At 39.3% G+C, this 21,422-nt stretch overlaps 1 protein-coding gene across 2 annotated transcripts in view; it reads right to left on the bottom strand.

The window, feature by feature from the left end:
• The window catches only part of MYLK (myosin light chain kinase), a gene marked incomplete at its 5' end in the record, with an annotated part of 160,661 nt that overhangs the window by 51,314 nt on the left and 87,925 nt on the right, over positions 1–21,422 (bottom strand). For both annotated transcript variants that reach the window (XM_082483392.1, XM_082483393.1), the window contains 2 exons: positions 12,966–13,052; positions 16,045–16,161. In XM_082483392.1, the coding sequence (XP_082339518.1) occupies positions 12,966–13,052; positions 16,045–16,161 (204 nt within the window). The remainder of the gene's footprint in view (positions 1–12,965; positions 13,053–16,044; positions 16,162–21,422) is intronic.

Below are 21,422 nucleotides of genomic sequence, written 5' to 3'. Positions count from 1 at the left end.
TCATACTGAATTTCTGCTCAGATTTCCAGCATAATCAATGCTGAATGAAATCAGTTAAAACTAGGGTAGTTAATATCACATACTACTTCCTACACCACTTCTGAGCTAGCAAAGAAACAGCGATATACGGACAGTAAACACCAGTATCACTCCTCTGCCTCATCCTCTTCCCTCAGCAGGGACAACTTTTTGCTATATTCACAAAAGAAAGGGTCAAAACAGAATTTGAAACCTGGGCACGTAAATATTGGGAATACAATGTTCTACATATTGTGAATTGTAGGCAGAAAGAAAGTAGAGAAAATAGGTAGGTAGAAAATGACTATTAACTATTTTTCCTAAAACAAGAACTAGGGGCCACCCAATTAAATTACCAGGCAACAGGCATAAAAGAAACTAAAGAAGTATTTTTAAATACACCATGCATAAGCTAGGTTCACAAAGTAATGGTTTGCATGACAAAAACATAAACAGGTTCAAAAGGACAAATTCATAGGAGTTAGGTCTAGTGGTGGCCATTAAATGTAACAGTCTGGATGCCTTCAAACCACTGAATTCCAGAAATGGAGGGGTCTGTTCCTTTTAGAGCACACTCTTTGTATCTGCTATCCTAAGCATCCTTGTCAGAGGATGGCCTCTGCTGTGAAAGGACATTTCTTATTTTCTTATGCTCAAGTAGGCAGCTTGATTGAAGTGGTCTGGCTTTTAAGATATTATTGCCTCCAACGGAGGCAGTATCTGCTAAGTGCTTTTGAATATCTGGCAGCATACATATAGGTGCCTGGTGATAGCCATAACAGTCCCAAACGGTTTGAATTTTTTGGTTTGTTGTTTACTTAAGTCATTTCAAAGTAGCAAGACACTGAGCAGCAAAAAAAAAAAAAAAATCTCAAAAAATCCACCAAACCGATAAAGAATCGTTTATTTTAACCCCTTCTGCTACAGCAAACTACAAGCTGTGCATGATACCCAGGGAACACATCACCTGATGCCATGAGTTGTGAACTCACCATGGAAGTTTAACATTATAGGTCAAGCAACAGACAGATGTGAAGATTGATTTTAAGTTTTAGAGTCACTGGTGATAGTAACTGATGTGCTATAGGTTGTTAAAAGAGTAAAGACTTTAATAAATATATAATGGTTTAGCTGTCAACATCAGTGTTTATTCAGTTCATTCGGGGGAATATTTCACTATGCACTGAATATAGAAGAAGCTGTTGCGACCTGCTTTTTGTAAACTTCCATTTCATAGTAATTTTCTCTCAAAGCATGCTTAGCTTTTACCTGCTCTGTCTTTATTGATTTTGTTCGAACCAGAAACACAATACTGGAGAGGTAAGATATTCTTACTTACGGCTGAGTCAAAAAAGAATAGTTGGATATCTCCCAAGGAACCCTTCCTTCTAGGACTGTCAGCTCAACAGAACTATTAAAGATTTAGATTAGTACTTGTGAGGTATATCCTAGTATAACTGGACCACCAGGGCAAGAGCTAGTTATCTGTCCTGCCATGTCTTCCATGTGGTCCCATTACTTTTTGAGCCATGACAGACTGACATGTACCCTGCCTGCTCTAGTAAGTGACAGCAAATATATTTCCAGCTCCTCGTTCCTGCTGGAGCTGTATGAGCAACAAGTGGTGTTTTCAGAGCAGCTTTCCTCTTTGTCATTGTACGCTCACACCCTGAGCTGAAACTCTCATTTATTTCAGGCTATAGTCACAGTTATGTGGATGAAACTACTTATATGATCAGGTGCCAGCTGGCAGGGCTGTAGAGTCTGCCTTATCATCTGCTGTTAAACATCCCTATTAATGGCAGTAATCTATTAGTTATTCATTAGATGCATAATCCCATGCAAACTAACTCAGTTATATGATTTAAAAACATGTAAATATATGTGTATGTACGTGTGCTGTATGTGGCACCAGATACTCTGCTCTTCCCTAAACTGAGAATGAAATAGCTCTTGGGTATCTCCTCAGAACTATAATGTTTTTTAATACAAGCTAAATCAATGACACGAATTTGATTACTTCCACACTCCATTAAGCCTGATATGAACAAAGAGCATCAAGAATGAGCAAAAAGCAGCATTTGTCAAGTGCCATCTTGGGTTGCAGATATTATCGCTATTTTTCAGAAATGTCACTGCAGACAAATAGGAGGAAATGCAAATTCCTTAATCCAGCGTGGTTTTCACTCAGCTGTCACCCGTTGGCCTACATTGTGTATTTGCTGCAGTACCTTAGTTAACAAGCAAGGGGCTGGTGGAGTCATCACACTCTCCAAATGTTCATGTTTCATTCCGACTCTTAATATCTCAAGATTTTTTTTCCTCCTCACTGACAATGTCATTCTCTGCCTTTGCAAAATACATGCACAGAATGGATATCTATATACTCAGATACCCCTCTCACTTTTCCCTGCCTATTATCAGCCACTCAGTTCACCACGGCAAGCACCCCAATAACATAACTTGTTCATTCACAACTAGAGTCAGTTACGTTCAATTCATCACTGTTAAAGAACAACGTTTCTGTACAGGCTAGGATGTATAATGAACCACCAGGTATTACATTTACCCTGTAAGTGGAATAAATGCACGGTGTCCCTCCTAGCCCTGGAATAACTAAGGCCTATGCTTAAGGCAGTTTAAAAGGCTCTTACCAAAATGAAGATTTCCATAGCAGCAAAGCAAAGAACGTGAACCCATCAACTCATTCAGCTAGGGTACTGCTTTTTTTTTGCAAATGTAACATTTTGATTTTTAGTTTTTACCCCCCAGGACGTTACATTCACTTAACTGAGGACATACAAACTGTCACTGGGCTTCATCAAACCATGCAGATTGCAAAGGGTTGCTGAAGGTCTGGCTGAATATCCTGTTTTGCAGACACAAATAGCCCTGAGCAGAAACGACAGGCAGGGTCAGCGTGGAAGGGGGTAAGTACAAGGATGTGTCGCTGGGTCTATGAAGCTCACTTCTTTGGCTAATAGCGTACACTCCATGGTTCTTAGATCTTCCTTAAGAATACCAGCACATCTTGTGCATCTTTTTGAAATGCAACTTTTGTTTCAAAAGCTGCTGGAGACAGTTAGGGAAAAAAAATCTAATAAGATTACCCAAAGTTGACAAGGTCAAATGATTGTTTTCATTAAAATATTTGAGTCTCTTGGAAATGTTAGTTCAAGTCTGCCTCTGCTGCTTTTTAAAAAAAAAAGACAGTTTGTCTCTCTTTTGATATTTACATTGAAACAGGCTGAAGCCTGAAAACCAGCCTGGAAGAAAAAGGACATAATATTCCTTCCTTAAATGAATCTGCCTTCTAGAAACAACTTGATGTAAACATTACAAGGCTGGTATTTACATAACTTTATAGGCAGGTTTGCCTGTTAGAGAGCTTGTGTCTGGGGGACGGACGGACATACACTAAAAAAGGGAAAGCTCCCATACAGGCTGATAACTGTGGCACGTTTGGTTGTGCCGTTCTTTGCCCTGATGTCGAATTCGTGAGAGCAGATATGTTCAGAAGCCTCTGTCTTTCTTTTTTGTTTCCCTTTTTTGGAATTTTACTAAAAATAGGCATGTCTCTCTGCACAACTTGCTTTCATAAAGCATGAAGTAAAACTGAAAAAACCATCAGTACTCAAGATAGCATTTCCAACCAGTCCATAATTCCTACTGTCTTCCTTGAGGGACATGCCTAAAAATATGTGCATGTCTTCAATAGTGATGGATTTCAGCACCTGGTAAACAAGTACAGTAAATACCTAATTCCATTGACACAAGGAGCAAGATGTTTCCCTGCTTCTGTCTGCAAGTGGAATAGCCTCATTTTAGCTCAGGATATGAGAAGGGCTAATGACGTACCCTAATACTATAGTCATATAGAAAACCATTTTCCCCTCATGCAAAGGCTTTCAAGATTTCATCTTCTGAGAGGAACTACATTTTTTTTTCAGAATTTCCTTTCAGAGAAACTGAAAAAAGAAGTCATGCCTGTAATGTGCCAGATATCACGGTAAGAAGAATATTAATACAGGAGATGGAAAACTCAGATTCAAGTCTCTGCTCCTTCTTCTCCATCTCACTTGAATTCTTGAGACATGTGGGACCTGACATTGTGAAGTGTCTGTCTACCACATGTAAACGAATGAGAGAGTAACCTCCTTCAGACCCTTCTGGGGATAGATATCAGGGTCTGAATCAAAGGCGACTGTTGTCTGTAAAGCTTCACTGCTCACTGCTATGCTAGAAAGCATGGAATGACTGACACCTAGAAGTACAGAAAAAATAAAACACTCGGCCTTGTGGTCAAGGCACTGAATTATTCAGTTCTATCCTTGCTTCTGTCACAGACTTCCTTGACGGTAAAAAAATTTATTACAGGTATTACTTAGCACAGCCAAGATGAAATAGAAGAAAGTGGATGGCTACAATTGTACTAGAAAAAGACAACACCTCATTACTTACCAATTTATTCATATATTCATGAACCTATGCTAATTGCTACAGAGAAAAATGACAGCGACCATGCACAAGCACCAGCAACCTGAACACTTCATCAAGGTTTGAAAGCTTAAACACTTTTGCTTCAGTGCTTCTCAAAGAGTAAATTCCTCATACTGTTTCCAAATAACTGTTTATTATCTAAATGCAATAAAATAGAAAGCAACTCTGGCTTAAATTTGATGACAAGCAGAAATTAGAAAACTAAATGCCATACAAGTCAGTTATTGGAGTTTGCGTGTTTCGGAATAATTTTTAATAGCGTTCATTTTTTTCATTAAAAACAACTGTCATTTTGTTGCAACATTCCATATTTAGTTTCTAAATCATGCAGGGATTGTCCCCTAGTTGAAAAAAATCCAGCCTCCTCCTCAAAATAAAAATAAAAAGCCAGGAAATACTCACTCCTGCATTGCAATCAAGAGCGAGCTAGCATATACTAGCACACGCAGAGCTTCCATAATGCAACTTAGTACACTGAAAAGTAACTCAGTATTTTAAAACAGCTGGGCTGGGGGAGGAAACAATTCCATAGCAGTTTCCTAGCACAGTGTTTGAGCAATTTCTGCAATTAAAGCAAATCTGAGCAGTGCAGAAGAGATCCAGTATCAAACAGAGCTTACAAACAACCCAGGTCGCATGAATTCCACTAAAAGCTCTGGTGGGAGCAAGACAACAATGTTATTTCTTAAATATAGATTTAATTTTCATATTTCGCGTGTCCGGCGAGAACAGCTACAATTAGATGCTAAAATACTGTGCCCAAATGTGTAGGAACAGCAATCTAAACAACTAGGTTACTAATCTGCTACCCAGCCTATTAAGGAGGAAAATACTGTCAGGTCGTTTGGACGTTCAGGACCTCCAAATGATTTCAGTAGGAAAAGCTAGGTGTTATGTGCTTTTGCACATTAATTAAGCCAATGGATTTAGGTCCCTGTTTTACAGAGAAGAAACTTTGGTCAATGCTTCTGTTACATGCCTAAGGTCTGCAATTTCTAGTCAATGGGAATTAATGGTGCATGGCACCTCTTCGGTTCAAGGCCACGTTGCAAAAACTCTACTCATTTTTCTCTGCATGAGACAGTCAATAAACATTTCTGTCTTCCTCTGTCAACATATAGCTATGTAGGATGGACTTTATGAAAAACACATGGAAAATACTGTTCAGTGCCAACATTAACTTAGAAAATGTCACTATGGTGTGAGCTGTACAGTAACCTGGCAGAGTTTCAAAAAGGCATACCTGGCATTAGCTAAACAGTGCTAACTGGGCATCAAGGAGAAGTCGTTTGCACAACAAATTAGTTTTTCTCCATTGCTCTCTTTATATGTACAGTAACTGAATTTTCTTTTCATCTTTAGAGGCAAAGAACCTTCGAGGCACCAAGTTAAACCTTACCCTGCCTTTTTACTTCAGCTAGTTTAGTTGGCCTTGTGCCACAGCTATTTACCCTCAGACCCCAGTCCTGAGGAATGAAGTCATAGAATCATAAAATCATAGAATCAGTGAGGTTGGAAGGGACCTTTAAGATCATCAAGTCCAACCATTAACCTACCCTGATAAAAACACCACCACTCCTAAACCATGTCCCTAAGCACCTCATCTACCCTTTTCTTAAACACCTCCAGGGATGGTGAATCCACCACCTCTCTGGGCAGCTTATTCCAATGTTTAATAACCCTTTCAGTGAAAAAATGCTTCCTAATATCCAATCTAAACCTGCCCTGACATAACTTGAACCCATTTCCTCTTGTCCTATCACTTCTCGCCAGGGAGAAGAGGTCAGCTCCCATCTCTCTAAAACCTCCTTTCAGGTAGTTGTAGAGGGTGATAAGGTCTCCCCTCAGCCTCCTCTTCTCCAGGCTAAACAACCCCAGATCCCTCAGTCGTTCCTCATAAGGTTTGTCCTCCAGACCCTTCACCAGCTTTGTAGCCCTTCTCTGGACACGAGAAGTCAGCACCTTTCACTAATCAGCGTTTCAAAGAAATCATACCTAGGTCTTAAAAATATCTCATGCCGATTTTATTTACGTATACTAAAAGAGGAAGTTTCAGCTTCTCTTAGAAAAAAAGATTAAATATTTTTCCTTGAAAAAGTTTTGTCAAAGGCTTCCCTCGCGGTGTAACTCATGTTATTCCAACACACTAAGTACTTGCACTCACTGTGCAGAAAATTACTTGGATTCTCTGACAAGATTGTTTATGGAAGAGAAATAACAGAACTACGTGCTAATTACTTGGCCACTGACTCATAATTTTTCCACGGTAATTAAAATGTTTAGAATCCCACCCACTACAGAAAAGAATATATAAAACGGTAAGGAGTCCTGTCTGACATATTTACATTTGTGACATGCTGCTCAGCCTTGCATTCAAGTCCCAACAACGTTGAGAAATCAGATCCGTGAAGATAACAGTGCAGCCTTCTAGAGGATTTGATCTGGACAGTGTCAGTGGCAACATTTTATTAACAACTGTCAGCAAGAGAATGAATCCTTACTTAACCAAAAATGTGTTTGACAGGAAATCAAACAGATTTTATATTGTAGCAGATATAAAAGCTTTATATCAGCATGATACTAAATACGGCTAAGTAATGTATTTTGGGGCCCTTTACTTGAAGGTGTATGGAGGAAGTTGTTTTCTTTGATGTAACTTTAACAGGGCAGAAGAACTTATATTTGTGCAGTAAAACTCTGTGCTGGGTCATCCCTTCAATGTATGTGGTTTGGATGTAAGAACAGCGGGTTTAACAAGTGTATTACTCAGATGAGGGAATCCAGGATATCCTGGTAGGTTTTCATATCACTGATTATGACAGGTGATAGTTCTCATTTCTTAATATTTACTGGAAGTAGTGCTGTGAATTAGCCCTACAAAAAACAGCGGGCCTTTCTTTCCAAACACTTTAATCCAATGCTTAGGTTTAGGAGGGTTATTTTCTAACGCATTAAAGCCAATTCTTTTCTCAGTAGCAACGATTGGGAAAAAGTTTCTTCCTACTATAGTAAAGTTATGTTGCTCTGCTCAGCCCTGGGGAAGTTTAAGAAATAGCATCTAACTGTTGTAATATGCCTTTTCCCCCAATACAACTTGAAAAAAAATCTTTGAAAAAAAAATCTGCCTTTTGGAAAACTCATGTTTTATGTAAATTTTTGGAATGTGAGTTTAAAAAATCTATAGTATTTTGGTTGTAGTATGTAAACTACTCACAAGACTGAGGATCAAGAAAGCTTGGTTCTACACCTGCAAATAAATGTGTGATCTTGGGCTCATGGCTCAAGCTATGATTTACTGCTGTTTTGGTCCTCAGCGTAACACACAGTAAGGAGGACAAGGTTTTAGGAAATGTGGGGTAGTAATAGATTTCTTTTAAAAAGATATTATTTATTTATAAGCCATCAAATCAGCAGCACTTTGATTTTTTTCCAGAATCTGTTGGGCTTAAAACATTTATTTAATAGGGACTGAAGATTTTGCAGGTGGCCTTGGTAATTTAAATAAGAAATTCCCTTTAAGCCTAATTTGAAGTAACTTCTCATTTCAATGGGACTTCAGTGCCCAAATCCCTTTACAACAGATGCTTTCAAAGCTCCCTAGAGAAATGTTCAAGTGGTGAGAATTTTTAGCTTTGTAGTTCTGCTGCACGGTTATGTCAAACTAGAAGACCTTTATACGATCCACTGATTGTTCTGGCATAGCATGGAGTATGCAGCATGATAAATAATGAAAGGTTCCAATTTTCCACTGCCTCTTCTAGTCTTTTATATCTGTGCAGAAGAAACATAACACTTTATTATTCTAACTCAGTAGCATTTCACATCCACCTAGCAAAGACACAAGAACAAAGCTGAAGCCGGTACAATCAGTGAAGAATGAACCAATTCCAACATTAAAAAATCAGGTGTCTTTCCTCTGTTCTTCCTCAGGATTGATTGAACTCAGATTCAAAGCTGGATCTGCCTGTTATTCTCAGAAAAAATATTATTTATTCTATTTATCATTACAGAATTGCATTCTGCAGGGTCATTAATAAATTCTGGTGACAGAATATTAATTGTAAGCAAAAAGAAATACACCTCAATTTTCCTAATTTGCTAGCATGGGAGCAATCTTTCTGCACGTAAACACTGCAAGCATCCGTTCAGAGACATTGTTAAACGTTGAATGCTACAAAGCTGCCTTCATAAATGTTTTTTTCTGAGAATAACTGCTTATTTTAAACCAGAGCCTAGTATGTATTGCATTTTAAAAGAGGTAACGCCTAAAAGTTTTCTTACTATTGGATTTCTGTAGCTTACAAAACCCAAGCTTCCAGTAATAAAATAAGGTTGTCAGAATTAGTCAAATGACCTGGGTCAGCAACTATTCTCACAGTGAGACAAATTCTACAGATTAACATACCGACAACATTCATTCTCCTTCACAAAAAGAAATGTATTGATCATTGCTTTCAGGAACTAAAAGTTCATTAATTTCCTATAGGTATCCACTGGGGCAAAACCCAAGGATCACTTAGAATTTTTTTGAAGGGAGAAAAGGTTGACCTAACTGCTAACCGTGAAATTTGACTTGCAGTTTCTTACAGAAAATGGAAATTAGTGGTTTTTTCCCCCTGAGAAGTACGTCTAAAAATGACGTTGTATATAGCTTATGTACCCCATACAGTATATACTGCTGTGACTGAATTCACTATTCAAAATTCATAATTTATTCAGTGGGATTATTAGGAATTTTTGTTCTCTATTTCTTCAATATCATTCCTTAGACTCTACTTGCCATTAGGACTGTTGGTACATGGCAACAAAGACTAGAAGAGATCAGAGTAAAAATTTATCACCTTATTAGGTCTTCCTTCACAGTCATTCTTTATTAACCTTCATTTTGAGAGGAATACAGTAAAGTTGCACAAACATCTGACTTGTTAAGCTTATTCTTTTTCAGATAAGGAACTTTAAAATCTCTAGATCTGAAAGGGATTTGAGTTTAAATTGAAACTGTGATGTCTACTGTATCAGTTTTGTATATTTTGCCCCTAACAAACGTACAAATATAACACTTATTTCAGGCAGACAAATACTCAGAGACTGAGGCTGAGATGTTAAAAACCACCTGTGGAATATCTGCTGCCAAATCTTTTTAAAATTAAATATGTATTTTTCCAAAGCTTTCCAAAAGCTTTTCCAAAGCCCAGCTTCCTCACATTGTCTTTGGTTACCTTGATGTTTTCAGGGCATCAGGAAAGATGTTTTAAAGGCATTTTGAAAAAAGATCTTATGAGAAGTTGAAGAACTTTAAACACAGATATAATATGCCTCGGAACAATCTTAAGAAAACAGTTCACCATTATATCAACCTTCTTTTCCCAATCATTTCTGAAGCCAGGTATGCTAGCTTCTGTTTTGCTCCCTATATCCAATTTCCACTAAAATCAACAGCGATACAAGCAGTGATTTTGGCACAATGTGGATTGGGTCACATATCCGCGGATTTAGACTTAGTTCCCAACTCACGCTTTCTCCTGGGGAAGCTGCAATTGATAACACTGCTGGGAGGATCAGAAACGTATGTGTTTGTGTGCATAGAAAATGCTATTCAAAACAATATACTGTGAAGCTTTAAATGACTTTAAAACTTTCTTTTCTATTGATGTTCAAGAACAAAATGATTGTTCTTAATTGCTATTATTTACAGCATTTGAAGCTCAGGTACAGAGGTGGAGAATGTCGGTGTGACCCTTCCCACACCCCCAAATGACTGGCTGGAGGGAAAGTTATAACGCTCAGCCAGCAACTCAGAAATAGCTGTAGCCCAGGACATAGCTCTATGTAAGTCAACAAACAATTCTGGAAGCACGATTGTTACCTGTGATCATCAGCAGTACAAAACTGCACTGAGTCCTGCTGAAAATGTTCCATGCTGGAAAATCAGATTATAGGGTTGGGTTTTTTGTTGGTTTTTTTTTGTTGTTGTTGTTGGTTTTTTTTTGAGAGAGAGAAATGGACAAAATATTTCATGATTCCATTAGAACTGTGTCTTTACATCTTTTTTATGAACTCACATTGTGAACTTCTTCGAGACACAACTTTCAAAGTCCAGTGTTTGATTTAAGAGATATTTATATCCCATGGACACTTAATTTCAAAAGTAGTAGTGGTATTAGAAATTTCTAAACTGACATTGTGCTGCCTTTACCATTAAGTTTCCTCTTAATCAAACACGTATGCAGAGTAGCAAACATGGGAATTTATAGCTAATTTGTTATTTCAGAAAGCATTAAAAGCAAGTAAAGCATTTAGGCTTAAAACAAAATTTAAGGGTGAGGTACTCAATGACTTTTTTGCCATGGTCTTCACCAGCAAGCAATCTAGCCACACGGCCCAAGTTGCAGAAGGCAAGGGCAGGGACTGGGAGAATGAAGAACCACCCACTGTAGGAGAGGACCATGTTGAAGACCATCTAAGGAACCTGAAGATGCACAAGTCCGTGGGACCTCATGAGATTCATCTGCAGGTCCTGAGGGAACTGGCAGATGAAGTTGCCATCATATTTGAGAAGTCATGGCAGTCTGGTGAAGTTCCTGCTGACTGGAAAAGGGGAAACATAACCTCAATTTTTTAAAAGGGAAAAAAGGAAAAGCCGGGGAACTACAGGCCTGTCAGTCTCACCTCTGTGCCCGTCAAGACCATGGAGCAGATCCTCCTGGAAACTATGCTAAGGCACATGGAAAACAGGGAAGTGATCGGTGACAGCCAGCATGGCTTCACTAAAGGCAAATCATGCTTGAAAAATTTGATGGCCTTCTATGAAAGCATTACAGCACTGGTGGATAAGGGAAGAGCAACTGACATCATCTACCTGAATTTGTGCAAGGCATTTGATGCTGTCTTGCATGATATCCTGGTCTCTAAGTTGGACAGATATGGATTTGACAGAGGGGCTGCTAGGTGGATAAGGAACTGGCTGGACGGCTTCACTCAGAGTTGCAGTCAATGGCTCGATGTCCAAGTGGTGACCAGTGACAAGTGGCATTCCTCAGGGGTCAGTACTGGGACCAGTGCTGTTTAACATCTTTGTTGGTGACACAGACAGTGGGATTGAGTGCACCCTAAGCAAGTTTGCCAACGACACCAAGCTGTGTGGAGCAGTCGACATGCTGGAGGGAACGGATGCCATCCAGACGGACCTGGACAGGCTTGAGGGGTGGGCCCGTGAAAACCTCATGAGGTTCAACAAGACCAAGTGCAAAGTCCTGCATTGTGGGTCAGGGCAATCCCAAGCACAAATACAGACTGCACAGAGAATGGATTGAGAACAGCCCTGAGGAGAAGGACTTGGGGATGTTAGTTTATGAAAAGCTCAACATGATCTGGAAATGCACGTTCACAGCCCAGAAGGCCAACCGCATCTTGGGCTGCATCAAAAGAAGTGTGTCCAGCAGGTCAAGGGAGGTGATTCTACCCCTCTACTCTGCTCTTGTGAGATGCCACCTGGAGTACTGTGTCCAGCTCTGGGGCCCCCAACATAAAAAGGACATGGATCTATTGGAGCAAGTCCAGAGGAGGGCCATGAAGATGATCCAAGGGCTGGAGCACCTCTCCTATGAAGACAGGCTGCAAGATTTGGGGTTGTTTAGCCTGGAGAATAGAAGGTTCCAGGGAGACCTTATAGGGGCCTTCCAGTACCTAAAGGGGGACTACAGGAAAGATGGGGAGGGACTCTTTATCAGGGAGTGTAGCGACAGGACAAGGGGTAATGTTTTTGAACTGAAAAAGAGTAGATTTAGATTAGATATTAGGAGGAAATTCTTTACTCTGAGGGTGGTGAGATGCTGAAACTGACTGCCCAGAGACGTTGTGGATGCCCCATCCCTGGAGGTGTTCAAGGCCAGGCTGGATAGGGCTTGTAGCAACCTGGTCTAGTGGAGATGTCCCTGCCCATGTCACAGGGGTTGGAACTAGATGATTTTTAAGGTCTCTTCCAACTCAAACAATTCTATGATCCTATAAGGAATGGAAAATTCAACAAACCAGTCCCTGTGGTCATGGAAAAAAGGACGGATTATGCTACAGGACAGTTCAGTCAAGCTACCTTGCCTACCAATGGTAAGACATTACATTGTCTACACAGGACACAACACGACTTGAAGCAAACTACTTGAGAATTTCTATTCTCTTTGGGAGGCAGCAAAAAATAAATCTGTGTCATAAGTTTATTGCACCATTATGAAAAACTGGGAATAGAGTGGGCTAGGTCTGAACTTGCAGCACTTACTTCTAATCCCCACAAGGCAAAAACTCGTTTCACATGACTTATGTGCAAAGGTTAAAGAAATGGCACAAGCTTCTGATACTATGCCTGCAAACAGGAGGGGATGACCATAGAATCCCAGAGCACTCTGTTGTTTCCAGTGAAAAGGGAGTAATCAAAAGTCACTGTCACTTACTCTCTGTTGGCAGCACAGGGGGAAGTGTGGTCTTAGGCTTCTTGGTCTTCTTCTCAGTAGGCTTTGAGGTCTTTGCGGATGAGGCATCTGCAATCAAAAGAAATAATAAAATATAAATCCTATTTAAAAATCAATAATGAAAAAGCTTCCTAATAACATCAGTCTGTTTTGGATCTTTCTGCAAAGTTAGAGGAAATTGCTGTCCCTTTGGTTTTTAAGAAAGATTTTCTGCACAGACTTGCTGTAGAACGTCACATTCTAAAAGGAAGGGGGAGAAGCTCTCTATGAAAGCAGCTGCACTCAGAACCTGAGAAAGCAACTAGACAAGAGGCACTATCTAAGCTGTTAGGTCTATTTTAACTGAATAGAACAAAGTACAATGTGCACAAAGCCCCTTTATGCAGTGCATGGGAGAAGGAAACAAAGGCATATTTGAAGTACCATTTAATCCAAAAGAATCTCTTGGCATGTCATTCTTCTATTTCATTGTCTATATGATCTACAGAGATGAACACATTTTGAAAAACAGCATTTCCTCTGTATGTTTAAATCTTTTCAAGAAGATATTATTACATGTTGGTTCATTCCTGAAGAAAAATGGCAGAATGGACACCACAGGACTCAAGTTTGATGGATTTCGTTATTCTCAAGACTGCACAACTTGTATCCAGCAACTACTCAGCCCTGCAGGCTCCACCGGCAGCTGAGAGTCAATAAAAGCGCTCTTCCACGTGTATCCCATATGACATAGACACATATAACTAGAAGGTGCAACCTTTTTTCAGCAGGGTCTAGCATGTTATACAATGCAAATCCTAATGAGCTACATGTGTTAGATTGTTTGATCCTGACATTTCTCTTTGGAAGAAAGATCCCAAATCTGGATTATAATCTCAGCAATAGTTGTATCAATTTATAGCTTTCAAATAAAAGGTTTCTAGCTTTCAGAGGATTTGTGCATGAGATAGCTGTTTGAAATTTAGTAACCAGAGAAAAGATAACATAAATGTTACAGAACCATATATTTCAGGCACCTACTCCTAGGTGAATAAAAGTTGGTCTCTCTAAGTTCCCTAAAATGTTAACAGGGGAAGACAGAATCTCCTATCAAGCAATTCAGAGCAGAAGGCTGTGCTAGATCTGAGTTCAGACACAGATTCTACAGATTTGTCCCTCAGCTAATTTGACAACAAATACTCCTTGAATCTGATTGGAGTCCACGGGGCCAAAAGGAATGTAATTATATTTATGGTTATTTGTTGAGTCTAAATATCAGCATCTGAGATCCTGACAGGAGACTGAGTAGAAGTGAGCAATTTTAATGGTTGTTTTAGATCACAATTCTAATTTAAAAATAACGGCCATCCCCTCTGCCAGTCACAGACATGGGATATCAAATGGCGTTTCTCCTAATAGATGGAGTTTGCTGTAGTGCTATTCCTCAAAAACCTCTTCTTGGCCATGCAAAGCAGCATGCCAGTAGGGAATGGAGAAGACAGATGAGGCAACTGGTATTAAGGTCATTCTGGTGTCCAATATTATGTGAGCAGATAGCTCCTAACACCATAGGTGCCACTACCAGGGTGAGCCAGAGAGCTGATGTAACACCATTCACGGCATCCTGCATGGATATAGCATGAGCCGACTGCCTCCCAGAATCAAGACCTCACAAGCCAAAGTCTACCTCCAGCCTCCTAGAACGTGCATTAACCAGCAGGAAATTGGAAGTGGGAAATGTGCTAAGGGAGGCTTCAGGAAGAAAAGTAACTAGTTGAAGGAGATCAGAAGACAAAAGTCAAAGGAAAAAACACATGGGTGACTGAGACATTTAAAAGATGCTTGGGCAGCTCTGGAGAACTACTGTGTGCCAAGCACTTGATCTGATCCTTTAACCTTCTGCATCTGTGGTAGTTAAGATGTTACATGGTACTAGATTTTGCTTAAAGCCTCTTCTTGATAGTCATCTTTGAACTTCAGTGCTGGTAAAATGTCTTACTTTAAATTACAGAAATATAAACATTAGCTTATCAAATATCTAAGTTAGACTACATTGTGACCATAGTATCACTGAAGGTGCCATTGCAGGAACCAATATAATTAATTGTAATTATATGTATAATTAATTCCTTTTCCAGCTACATGAAGACTTGCCCCTTACTGATGGAGTTACAGGATCACGTTCTTACTTTGTGCCATGCTACATTAGTAAAACAAATAACAGTTTTCTTTTCTAGCCCTCCTGCCCCAAATATCACATCTGCAACACAGTTGAAGGCTTAGTACCCAAGATCTGTGCTATCAGGCTTGTTGTTTAGTTTTGTGTTATGTTTACTTACAAAGGAAAGTATCAGAGTATTCAAGGATGAGCTCACCAGAAGGTGAGCTGATAAGAAGCACATTTGGTTACTTAAAGTCTTTTAAGTAACTTAAAGTCCATGGCAGTTTTAAAAGTCTGTGCTTTCAATCTCACAACAGAATATTTGCCCAAGGCCAAGCTACGTGGAAGAGTACAGTGTGTTCAGCATGAGTGACGCTGAAAACAGGTACCGCAGTCAGCAAATTCTCCATGTTCTAAGACTATGGCATATAAGGGTGGTTGAGCTGTTAATTTGTTTATTTTTACTCACTTCCACTAGAAAAAAAACCAAGCAACCAAATGTCATTGAATGCAAAGAATTGAAAAGTTGTAGGCTGAGAAATGTGCCATACATAGTCCTGAGACAGACTGGTACCCAGGCTCACTGACCGAAATCTGACGTGCTCTTAAAGAATGCATGCAGCTCAGAAGCTAATCTTCATGGGTTCAACTTACTGCTCTAAAATCCTTGTAGAAATAGAGTGGGCAGCAGGAGAACATAGATTATTCCACAAAGTAGCCAGAGCCCTTGGCTCTGTACTGTCTCTCTGCTCATGCTCCTTTATGGTAGACATTGAATTACGTATTGACCAAAAAGTGCAGGAGGGAAGGGAGCAGAGTTCTTTTTGGTGTATGTGGTTCATAAAGGCTGATATTTGGAAATAAAGGGGAAAAGGAGGAAGTTCTAAGGAAGGTTTTTCCCATATCCGGCAACGTACTTACCTTCTATCAGCACTTTGCAAGCACATTCAGCTTTTCCTGCTGCATTCTCAGCTATGCATTTGTATTCGCCCCCATCTTCAGGCATGGCTTTCTCAATGGTAAGTGAACACAGTGTCCCTAATACAAAGGAAGGAGAGATCAAATGGATGTTATGTTGCTTTTCACAAAAACCTTAGTGCTATTAAGGAACAGAATGCATCAAATGATCCAATCCTTTACTACAGGAGATCTTCACCGCTAGAAAATGATGTCTTATCTTTAAAAATACAACATCAGAATTGGAACCTTATTAATGCTAAACAAAATAAAACCACATTGATAGGTCAATTGAATCTTATTGCTGTTCCTTAGGATACACAATGCTGTCCCTGCAGCCCTAAAGTGGTTAATGGATGAGGGTAGAGAAGACCCAGAGCAAAATCTCTGCTGCTTTTCTTTGCCTTATAGCAGGGGTAAGAAGTCCTCACTCTGATGATCTTTTTCCAAAAGTGCTAGTAGTGTAGGACTATAAATAAGAGGGCTTCTTTCAAGTGACCATCTGCAAAATTTTGATTCAGCCTTATCTCTAGCACTCCCATGAGCATCCATGTGTGAAAGTAGAACTTCAGCTAGTGCCCAAGTTTAAAAATGACACTGAGACACATTTTCTTTTTGCTTTAATAACTCAGAGAACATGTGTCTGATATTGTAAAACATTTGTTAGGAAGTCCAATATATCAGTGGTGATCAAATTTGCCACTGCAACAAATCCATTTCTTTTCAAGCAAAAAAGCAGATTTTACTTCATTAGGTTTGCAGAAACAGGATGCGACATAAGCCGTGTAGTTACCAAGTGAAGCTTGGTATGACCCAAGGGAAATACATTTCCTCTTAAAAAATAAAACTCTGTGAACCAAAACAGAAGCTGTTCCCAGTAGTTGGGGGATGAGGAAGGAGAACTGCGTTTTACCTAATCCCTTACGCTCACTTGGATTGCTTGGAACAACAAACTACTTTGCTCTCCAGGGAGAATCCCAATTAAAACACTCCAGACTTCCCCCTTCCAAATGTCCCTCATTAAGTGAGGGTGAAGTGTAGGCTTACTTTCTCTTTCCTCCACTGGCCTGTCCCCTAAACACAGCCGGAGACATTGTGCACTTCCACCCATTGCTGTTAGCTTGTCCAGAATGCCTCCATCCTCTACTTACTTCAGCTGCAGTAATACCTTCCCCTCTTCCTCCATTTACCTTTCTCACAGTCTCTCCTAATTGATGGCAAAATTAGATAGATTATCTGTTTTAGACATTTCTCCTGTGTCCTGAGACGTAAGGAAATTTCCTAGCATCTCTTGCTCTTTGCCACCTTTCTCTCTATGTTAACTGGAGGCTGCCTTCTGTCTTCCAGAGTGCCCGATCGCAGGTTTATTATGTTTTTGGCATTCAGATTTTTCCTTGTTGTAAAACTGGATGATGCTATTCAAGAAAAAAACATTCAAATGGTTCCCAACAAATTTAGTTTGCCGGACACACAGAATGGTTAGAAGAAAATTAGTTTTTTCCACCTCCTCATCCTCCACAAAATCAAGATGCTCTAAATAATGACAGTTTTCCCCCTGAGAAACAATGTGAAAACTATCTCAGAAAAGAACAGACCCCTCACTTACATGTGCTGTGCTCAGCCAATCACAGGGTGAAAAGCCACGTGCCTTCCTTGAGGCAACTCATCCCCATGAGTCAGACTGGGCCAAAAATGTCACGAGCTGCAGTTCCATTCCAAATGGAGGAGGGAAACTAGAAAAGTATTCTTGCAGGCATCTAGCAAATATAAATTCACGTGTCTCTGATGTTTACAGAGACAACTGGAGAGCAAGCCAAAGATAACTCCCAGTCTAAGAATTTGTACAAATCTATATAACATGATTGGAAAAGATCACATGTTAGAAGCTAAAAATGCTCTTGCAAAAGAACATAAACTATGGAACAAAGGCACATACGTATGAAGGAGATCTCTGGCCACCTTACTGCAGGAAAGGAGTCTGGCTTGGAAGAATAAATGGATTGGTAAGGGACTAGAACAAAGCAGCATTTACTTCAGTTTTTGCTGCAGTTTTTTACCTGCCCAAAAGCACTACCTCACCTGCATGCTAATCAGCTCATTGAAAACTAATGTGACATATGGTCATTCCTCACCACTCATCCTGTTGCAGTGCTGTCCATACAGCACACTGCAGCAACATGAGTTAACACCTTAGGAGAAACACTTCCTTATGCAGCATATACAAACGGAAACATCCCACCCAAACAATAAGTAATTCTCCACACTTATACTTAAGTCTAGAAGCAAATCCTAGGGTTTTCTCATGATGATCCTCAGCTTGTCATGTGCATTCAATGCTCTGTTAGTTTTGCTTTTAGAATCTAGCCCTGGCCAGGCTGCATGGCAGGGGTCTGATTGAAGCTGCATTTGGCTTATTCCACTGGAAGCAGAGTCCTCATGAAATAACGCCAGTCTTAATCATTCCAAAAGAATATTTATAGGTGTTGAATTTTAATGAATTTATTTTGTGAGAAGGCGGATGAAGGAAATCTGTTTTTTTCAAGGGCTGCATCCTTTTTCTCCTGACTTCCAACCCCCTACAGCAATAATCTGTATCCTATTTCCCTCCACTTCATGCTTCCCAGCAACTACACTGAAATGGCACATACAAAGTACACGGGGATTGCTGGGCTTGTTGCTACACACAGATGCAATGGTGGTATTCTGCTCTCAGTGGAGGAGTGAAGGGGACATGAGATAATTTGGGTCATTCTCCTTTATTTAGCCACTGGTTTTCACGAAACTGTGGACTACTGGGACTTAGTGTGAAATTTGCCAATGCTTCAAAAAAAGTATTAGGCTGACTCAGGAGTGTAAGGGGAAGCTGAAAGAGCACATGGCTGTAGAAATGTCATTTTCTTAGAAAACCAGAAAAAGAAACCCCCAAAAAACAACGATGAGATTTGATAAGGACAGGAAACTCCCGAATAGGCCTATGTTCTGTGGTCTAGAGCTACAGTCAATTCCTGGGGCTAGAAGGCCAAATGTCTTTCAACAAAATATTTACTGTGCAAAAACCCTTCATGATCTGAAACCAGCTTGTTCTCTCAAAACTGCAAGACGGCCCAGACTGGTTGCCCCAGTTGGATATTCTGAATCTTGGCACTTCACAAATCCCAGTCAACTAAAAGAATTTGCTATCAATTTTGTTCCCCCATCACTCTACTTTTTTTTTTTTTTTTTAGGAACCAGCCCACAGATAGTCTTTAAAACACTGTCACAAAGGGCAGGATTAGAGTAAACATGAATACTGGGATCTTCCACTTGGCCACTGGAACTGGTGCAGCTCTAGAAAAGACCGTAACAGCCACAGAAGCCAACAGTTTACTGGAGGCTCTGGTTTAGATACACAAAGCCTTTCCCTTGCATTCTGAGCTATTAAAGGATTTTCTGACTTACTCAAAAATAGTGCAAGCCAGTTTAAAATATCTCTAGGCTTCTGCATTCTTTCCATGAAACTCCACAGAAAGCCTACTTCAGATATAAAACAAATACACAAACCAACAAAAAAAAAGCTCCTGAGTCTAATTCCCCACACTGGCATCTAGCTGGCCAACCTCCTGACTCCCATCCATGATGCATACTGAAGTTTATGTCCTTCTCATTTGTATCCCACGGGATAAAGAAGTACTATGGAGTATTTAGGCAATATTAATAAATACTAGGCCATGAGAAATTGTGCCTAGGAGCCATAAAAAAATTGTTAAGGAATTTGTTGGCTCACTGGTGTTAATTTTCTAATACATCACAAATTGGGAAAGTGCAAATATGTGCTAGTGTCACTGTCATGTTTAAAAACAGCAAGTGGGTTGACCTAGAGAATACTGACTACAGTTACAATGATAACAGACAAAGTAATGAAAAAACTCACATGAGTTTCAGAGAAGAAAAATTGTCAAATTTAATTATTGCTAATCGATAGTGTTTTAAGTAAAACAATGTAAGAAACTTACTTTCATTATTCATGAGATGACATATTTAACTGAAAAATGTATCTGTACAAAGTTAATTTTCTTAATCTTTACTGAAATATTTGTGTTATCTCACATTATTCTGCTTTTAATTAATGCTACATTACTATATTAACTACATCCATGTTAGGAAAAGTTAGAGCTGCCAAAATTAAGATTCCATGAAGGAGTCAATAGGAAATCATCACTTGGTATGTTTCTGGTGGATTTCCTCTGTGATCAGACTAGGACCAGAGTTATTCAATATTTAAATCGTGATGTAGAAGTATTCATAAATTAATGTTATTAAACTTACAGATAATAGAAAGAATGTTGGAAAGCAAAAGACAGAAAGAGAGAGAAAACAGGGCAATCCTCACAATCTCATTTACTTGTTAAGCTCAGTCCTGTTCACTCAAAGAAAATGCAGCTTAAGTGAAATGACGGCCATCCATGGACACCAAGGGATGCTCTATTTTCAGGTTTAAAGGTTTACAACAAAAAAAAGTAACAAACATGAGCTCCACTTTTGTGAGGCAGAAAGAGGACCAATGACCTCCAGTAAGCACAGCAATAGGAAGGTGACCTCCATCTCACTGATGCCAATACCAACATAGGTTTCTGCTGCCTATTTTCTAAATAGGATAATAAACCAACAAACAGTAACTGAAGAGGACATATTAAAAAGAAAAACAAAACATTACAACCTCCAAGGGCTGGATAAAGTGCATCAAGGAGAGAAAGTTAGTGAGAGCTTGACTTGTCAAATTTTGAAAAAAAGAGAGATGGAGAGGTATCTTGATTACAGAGTCAAAGCCATTATGTCGAGTACAGATGGGCCCTTTAGCTTAGCAGAGAAAGGAAACAAGTGTATGGAAGATAAATTCAAATTAAAAAATAAGACATTGCTTTGTTTGTTGATTTAAAAACAAAATACTTATGAGAATAATTGGACATTGCAATAAATTACCCATGATTATAGCAAATGTCTCTCTTTTGCTATATTTAAACCTACATGCATTTCTGGAAGAAGGAATATTCAGACAAAAATGGCAGTACAGATGGAAATTTTGTGGCACGTGACAAACATTGATTGTGTCAGAACTGATGCTCACACTGTCTCCCTAGCCTTAATCTTTCTGAAGAAGCTTTTTTTAAGCTGCAGAATCCATCTACTTTCAGCAGTACATAGAGTTGTGTTAATTACACACAAAATTCTTGCTCAAAGTTAGTTAAAAAGAAATCAAAAAAGTCATGGCAGAACCTAGTTAGATTGAGAGACACAGACTTCACAACTGATAGAAAGATTTAGGATTTAGGTCACAAGAAAGTTTTTAAGGCATTATTGCTAAC

This window comes from Vanellus vanellus (assembly GCF_965231255.1).
Source record: "Vanellus vanellus genome assembly, chromosome: 5".
In the NCBI taxonomy this organism is placed as follows: Eukaryota; Metazoa; Chordata; class Aves; order Charadriiformes; family Charadriidae; genus Vanellus; species Vanellus vanellus.
The sequence above is the reverse complement of the archived record's forward strand: the minus strand, read 5'-3'. Positions and strand labels throughout refer to the sequence as shown.